Source organism: Octopus bimaculoides, chromosome 25 (assembly GCF_046866305.1).
Source record: "Octopus bimaculoides isolate indiv1 chromosome 25, ASM4686630v1, whole genome shotgun sequence".
Taxonomy (NCBI): Eukaryota; Metazoa; Mollusca; class Cephalopoda; order Octopoda; family Octopodidae; genus Octopus; species Octopus bimaculoides.
Window position 1 is genome coordinate 28,502,643 of NC_142952.1, and position 7,500 is coordinate 28,510,142.

Here is a 7,500-nt window from a genome sequence, read left to right on the forward strand (position 1 = left end):
AAGATATGTCAAGGGATGGAATAAGAGAATGAAAGAGGAAAAGAGATGAAGAATTACTACGCAATCTATATCAAAACTATTCAATCAAAAGTGAACAGTCAAATCCTTCACTAGAAATGCCTGTCACTGGTCAGTGGCAAATACATTCTTCTTTCTGTTAATGCATACCAACACACTGTGCCATTCATTACAATGGCAAAAGGATATCTCTATTGTATCTGCCTGTACATTCGCATATTGTCTCCACTCAAGTGAAAAGAAAGAAAGAATTGAAATAAAAAAAAAGAAGAAAAAATAGAAGCAATATGCATTTAGGAAGGCTGTTGGTGAGAAAAATCAATTTGTTTCATTTCCCAGAAAGTCCCAATTTCTTTGAAGCTGACAATAACAGGACCCAATCTGAAGATTGAAAAGCCATCAACGAACAAGAACAAATGATTATTTCAGCAAATTTAGAGGTTAAGAAATGAAACATTTCTTGACAGCCTCTTGGTGTTGACCGGTGACTGATTTCTTATGGTGAATGGAAAAAGAGAGAGAATTTCGGATGGAAATAAATTAACTTGGATATGAAATAAACAATTAAGAAAATGTTTGTCGGTTTCTGTTTTGACTAGACTTGCTGCTAGAGAAACGTTTGCTGAGATACGGGAATTAAAAATGAAATTAAATAAAGAGATAAATTAAGAAATTCGAATAAAATGTGGTTCATGGGAAATAAAGATCGAAGAAAATGAAATATAACGAAATGAAACCAAACTGAGATGAATAAATAATATTTGTGTTTATTTTCTTTTGGATAATTAAAAAATTATATGCACATGTGGGTATGGCAGTCAGTCTTTAAGAGTTGCAGACTATACTTTAATAAAGTGAAAAAGTAAAAAGAGAAAGCATTCTTAATCACAACACAGAAAGAAATAAACACACAGACACACACATATGCACACATGCATGTACACACACACACACACACACACATATACTATATACCTAAAAAGACTACTACTTGGCAGACAAGTGTCTCAGACATACAATAAATTGTTGACCTTCTGGTTAACAGTCTAAAGCAGTCAGTCTATCAAGTTAACTACAACCTACTTGTATGTGTGTGCAGGTATGTATGTATGTGTAGGGGGTGTGCAGGTGTGTGCACATGTATGTGTGTGTACAAGTATGTATGTATATATATATATATATATATATACACATACACACACACACACACATACATGCATATGTATAATGTATGTGTGTATGTGTGTGTGTGAACACACAAACAGAAAGCAAGTGACAAACAAGTTTTCCCTGCTTTATTGCTGAATCAGAAAACACAAAGACCTTGAGTTATTGCTTTCTGTAAAAGGGGGAGAAAACGATGGCGGGGAGGGGGGACCCCAAAAAACAAAAGCTATCCAAATACATGTGATCCTCTACCGTCTCCTACACTCCCCCCGCCAACTCCAATATCCACTGATAAATAAAAAGATCTTAGAATACATGTAGAACCGTCTCCCACCCCCACCCCCATCCCTGCCACATGCCAATAATACATAAACAAATAAAGAAAAGGAAAAAAGAAGAATTAATTCCAAGGAAGATAATGATCTTTAGACTCAGCTGCAGGCCATTACGGTTCCGTTGCTCCATATGTCGTATTCATGATAGATTTAAGTTTCTGTGTTTCCGGGAATATTTCTCGTTTGGTTGATATATATCGTTGTCAAACCTACCAACTGCAATAATGCCGGAGGAACGCAGGGACAGAAAAAAGTTCAAACAAACAATGAATTTATGAGAGATGTTCTGCACCAGTGACCTGTGACACATTAGCAAAACTTGACAAATTGGCATGCATATTGCACATTAATGCAGGGGGAGTAATATTCCAGAGAGAGAGAGAGAGAAAGAGAGAAAAGACCTTATGTTTACTATATATATATTGATTTTGAAAAACAAAAAAAACCATGTTTGTTTGTACATGTTGGTGTCATGTGTTGCATCCCTTCGCATCATAAAGGTGACTTAGCCATTTAATACAGATCAAAAATGAACATTAAAATTTATGTATAATACTCACCCCTTTTTTACCCACCAAATTCAAGATTAAAACTAGGGGTATTCATAATACATGGCATTTCGCTGTAAAGACCCTCTCCACCAACCTCAAAGAAAAACTACAATAATATTGGATTGGATTGGATTGTGTATGTTCAATCCACTGCAAGACAAGGGCTTCGGCATGCTCTCTCCAGGAACCACAGTCTGATGTGGAGGTTGCAAATTTGAGCTGGAGATCATACTAGTTTGATGAGCCTATGTCCCGCACAGACTCAACATGGCTTGGTAGAGAAGGGCAGTGTTTTTTAATATTCTTACCCAGGTGTAGTTAAGTAGATTGCATTGACCTCCTGTGTTCAACTAGTAATTATTTTATTGACCATGGAAAGATGAAAGGCAAAGCTGGCCTTAGCGGAATTTGAACCTAAAACAAAGACAGTTGAAATACCACTAAGCATTTCATCCGTGTGCTAATGTCTCTTATTTCTTTATTGCCCACAAGGGGCTAAACATAGAGGGGACAAACAAGGACAAAGGGATTAAGTCGATTACATCGACCCCATTGTGTAACTGGTACTTAATTTTTCGACCCTGAAAGGATGAAAGGCAAAGTCGACCTCAGCGGAATTTGAGCTCAGAATGTAACGGCAGACGAAATACCGCTAAGCATATCGCCCGGCTTACTAACGTTTCTGCCAGATCGCTGCGTGCTAATGATTCTGCCAGTTCACTGCCCTATAATATACATAAAGCTTTATTATCTTTTTGTGTCTCCATAGCATGACACCTGCAGCTGTCCCTCTTTCATAATTTAGCCTTTCAACACCAGGCATAAAACCACCCTCCTCTCCTAGACACTACCCTCACAACTTAGCAAAGGGCACTTTTACTTTCTTTTTACTTTTCTTGACTTGCAAATTAATAAGCTACCTTTACTAGTCTTGGTGGCCCAAGAAAAAGAAAAAAAAATCCAGTACACACTGTTAAGTGGTTGGCATTAGGAAGGGCATCCTGCCATAGAAACCATGTCAAAACTAAACTTTCAAGACTAGTACAGAAAACATGAACAAGACCACAACACACAGATTACAGCAGCATTAAATGAAGAAGTCAAGTTACTTTCAGTCCAGAGAATTTGGCCCAAATCTTGACAACAGGATGGACATTACAAGAAACACACAAGTGGCCAGGTAATTGTGAAGTTAAACCTAGTGCCAGATTAGAATTACTTGCTAAAGAACAGGTACAGTCCATACAGTTCTATATTTAAGAGATGAGGAATTATGTACACTATTTACATTTGATGGATATTTGTCCTCATCTTGTTTGTTGTCATGCCCACAGGCATATGGCTTAGTGGTTAAGAGTGCAGGTTACTAACCCCAGGATTCTGAGTTTGATTCCAGGCAGTGACCTGAATAATAATAATAATAACATCGAAAAATACCTTAGGAACGAGAACCCAGGTTTGAAATTTCCCCAAGACACCTGATGAAGGCTGGAGGGTATATCAGCCTAAATATTGTGTTAACAACAAACAAGATGAGGACAAATATCCATCAAATGTAAATAATGTAAATGATGTAGGTGCAGTCCATTTACCATAATTTAACCATGAATTGGTATAAGTTGTAAACTAGAAATATTGTTTTCAAATTTTGGCATAAGGCAGCAATTCCAAGGGATGGGGTAAATCGATTGCATTGACCCCAGTATTTAATTGATACTTATTTTATTGACCCCAAAAGAATGAAAGGCAAAGTTGACCTCAGTAGACTTCAGAATGTAAAAACAAACTCCTGAAAGGATGAAAGGCAGAGTCCACCTCAGCGGGATTTGAACTCAGAACATAAAGACACGCGGAAATGCCATTAAGCATTTTGCCCGGCGTGCTAACGATTCTGCCATCTAGCCATACGATTATTGCAACAGAAATACTGCTAATGCTTGTAATGGGAAGGTCACTGCAAGACAATATAATGCAGTCTAAGAGTTCACAGTAAACACACATTGCTATAGTATTAGCTTAGCAGAAGCAGATATTGCTGGATACAGAGGAGAATTAATCAATAGACATAAGATACATACATGTGTGTGTGTGTGTGTGTGTGTGTGTGTGTGTGTGTGTGTGTGTGTGTGTGTGTATGTGTGTGTATGTGTGTGCATAAAAAATTAATGTAAAGATTAAGACTGATCAGCTTCTTATAAACACATGACTAAAATAGCACCAGTCATCTGAAGTATTCTTCTTGTGAACTGTTGAAATTTCTTTTTAATATTTACGAAAGGTAAAGTAGGTGCAAATCTAACGACTGCCTTTCTCACCGGGAGAATGATGGAAACAGAAGGAGGAATTTGGTGAGAAGACCATGGTAGGAATGTAAACAGAATTGTTCAAAGAAGAAAACAAAAACAAAAACAAAAAATCAAAGCATTACAACACACACAGATAAATGCAAAAGACTAAAATTGAAGATTGTGTGTGTGTGTGTGTGTCTACTTCACATTAAACAAAATGAAAATGTCTTATTTATATCAGAGTCTGGTAAAAAGAGATAACTGAGAAGATTGATTATTGGGTGGGTGCAGCTATGGTCAAAAGGTGCAGTTCACAACCAAACGGCTACAACAAGTTCAATCCCACTGTATGGCACCTTGGATTGGTCAAAATTTTATGAGTGAAATTCAGCAGGTAGAAACTGTTGTAGAAGCCAATCAGAGTAAGTGACCCTTTCCTGTTGTGAATGGTAGAATTAATCTGTTGCCAGGTCTAACTTGACCACTGGCCTTGGAATAGGGGAAGTCCCTTAAGCAGTAGAGTCCACTCTATCGCAAACACTGCATTCACAAAATATGTGAGAGCCTTAAGAGGTTACTGTGGACAACACTTCCTCAAAGTATCACGGAGTAGGGATTGAAACCAGAATCACATGGTTTGCACAGTACCCTTCCACCCTATCTAGCCACACTGGCTTCCATATTAATGAAGAAAAGAAAGTGAAAAAGAAAAGATAGAAAAAAAGCAAGATAAACTTACAGATGGAGGAAACATTTTTCTTCTCTGCCAATCCCTTTAGTTCAAGGGTGGCCATCTCAAGTCGTTCACGTAGACTTTTAACATCCTTTGAAACTGGATTTAGATGAATATCTCTGTAAAGAAAAGAAATGAAAGAGTGTTGTTAATATTGCTTTAGTCACAGAGGTTGTTGTTATTATCATCATCATCATCATTGTTGTTGTTGTTGTTATTATTTTTAAGGCAGTGAGCTGGAAGGATTATTATGATGAGAGACGAAATGCTTAACAGTATTTTTTCTGACTTAATGTTCTGAGTTCAAATGTCGCCAAGGTTGACTTTGCCTTTCATCCTTTTTGGGGTCGATAAAGTTTGTACCAGTTGAGCATGGGGGGAGGGGGGGTCAATGTAATCGACCCCCCCCCCCACTCATCTGAACTTACTGGCCTTATATCAAAATTTGAAATTGTCATTATAATTATTATATCAAGGCGGTGAGCTGGCAGAATCGTTAGCATGCTAGGCAAAAGGCTTAGCAGTATTTCATCCATCTTTACGTTCTGAGTTCAAATTTTGCTGAGGTTGACTTTGCCTTTCATCCTTTCAGGGTCGATAAATTAAGTACCAGTGAAGTACAGGGTCAATGTGGTCAACTTAGCTCCTTCCCACAAATTTTAGGCTTTGTGTCTATAATAGAAAGGATTATTATTATTATTATTATTATTATTGTTGTTTGTCATTATAAGCATTATTACTATTGTTGTTGTGAAGATGCATGGCCTAGTAGTTAGAGAGTTGCATTCATGGTTGCGAGATTGTGGTTTCAATTCCTAGAGCAGGTGGTGCATTGTGTTCTTGGGCAAAACAATTCATCTCATGTTGCTCTGAAATCACTTCGATATCTGACATGTGGTAACACCGCCTTTAGTCGAGCAAATCGACCCCCAGGACTTATTCTTTGTAAGCCTAGTACTTATTCTATCGTTCTCTTTTGCTGAATCGCTAAGTTACGGGGACGTAAAAACACCAGCATCGGTTATCAAGCGATGTTTGGGAGACAAATACAGACACACAAACATATACACACATACATATACACACATACATATATATATATATATATATATATATATATATATAATAATATTAGGGACAAAATCCAAAATTACAGGTAAAAACTCAATTAATCGATGAGTTCTTGAAACTTGGTTATTTTCCCTAATATATATACATATATGCCAGTATCGCCTGACTGGCCTTCGTGCAGGTGACACGTAAAAGCACCTACTACACTCTCTGAGTGGTTGGCGTGAGGAAGGGCATCCAGCTGTAGAAACTCTGCCAAATTTAGATTGGAGACTGGTGTTGCCATCCGGTTTCACCAGTCCTCAGTCAAGTCGTCCAACCCATGCTAGCATGGAAAGCGGACGTTAAACGATGATGATGATGATGATGATGATGATATGCGACGAGCTTCTTTCAGTTTCCGTCTACCAACGGTGGTTTGTAAGCAAGCTACTTACCACACAGCCACTCCTATGTCTATTATTATTATTATTAATATTATTATTATTATTACTGTAAAAACCCATGCACTTTTTTTTTTTTAGCAAAGATGAAAATAAATATTGGCAGGCGTGTAAATTGTAAATTACATGAGTAGATTGTTTCCAGAATTTTTTTGGAAATTCTTTTTGTTGAAAAAAAGGCGTCCAAAATGTAAACATTTGTACCGGAAGTTGACTCATTTACTGTCAGAATAGGTTTTTACAGAAAAAATAATGGCTTAAATATAATGAAGTTGACTTTTATTTATGCAGGATGGTATAATGCTTACATTTTCTGTATAAATTTACTAAAACCATTAAATGACTAACTACTTTTTGAAGTCTGATGTTCATGCTAGTAAACACAGTCCGGGCCATGTTTTACATTGCTTGGAGTTTCTACCTATCCCAATGGAACACCACTGACATACATAGTGATATGGATATTCCTGACTGAAAAAAATGTAATGATATGGATAATCTTGTTTGTATGTTTTTATTTTTGTCTGTTTATTACGAGGCACAGTTTTAAGTTTGTCATACTGTTTACGCCAATTTTGAACATTGGCTCTATAGCCACGTTCAAATGTATATTCAACATATTTAATTTCTCCTTCGCAGTAAATGATTCATAAGTTCTGCTCATACTGACAACAACAGTAATGGCAAATTTTAAAGTTTGCTTGACATTTTATAAGTGTGAAAGGAATCAAAATTTCAATACTCCGTATCAAAGGTTCCGACAAGACTAGGCAGAAAACAATTCTGTTTATATAATTCAGTTTGATCGGTCACCTTCTGTCGGTTGAGTAAAGTGTCATCCAAGCTGATGTTTATTGGTAATTAAACTTAATTTGCAGCACCTGTGTGTATTTA

The 7,500-nt window shown here is 36.9% G+C and overlaps 1 protein-coding gene across 1 annotated transcript in view; it reads right to left on the reverse strand.

Moving 5' to 3' along the window:
* The window catches only part of LOC106882187 (alpha-(1,6)-fucosyltransferase), a 121,730-nt gene that overhangs the window by 68,213 nt on the left and 46,017 nt on the right, over positions 1–7,500 (reverse strand). Inside the window, exon 2 of the mRNA XM_089341673.1 lies at positions 5,099–5,211. Within this exon, the coding sequence (XP_089197799.1) occupies positions 5,099–5,211 (113 nt within the window). The remainder of the gene's footprint in view (positions 1–5,098; positions 5,212–7,500) is intronic.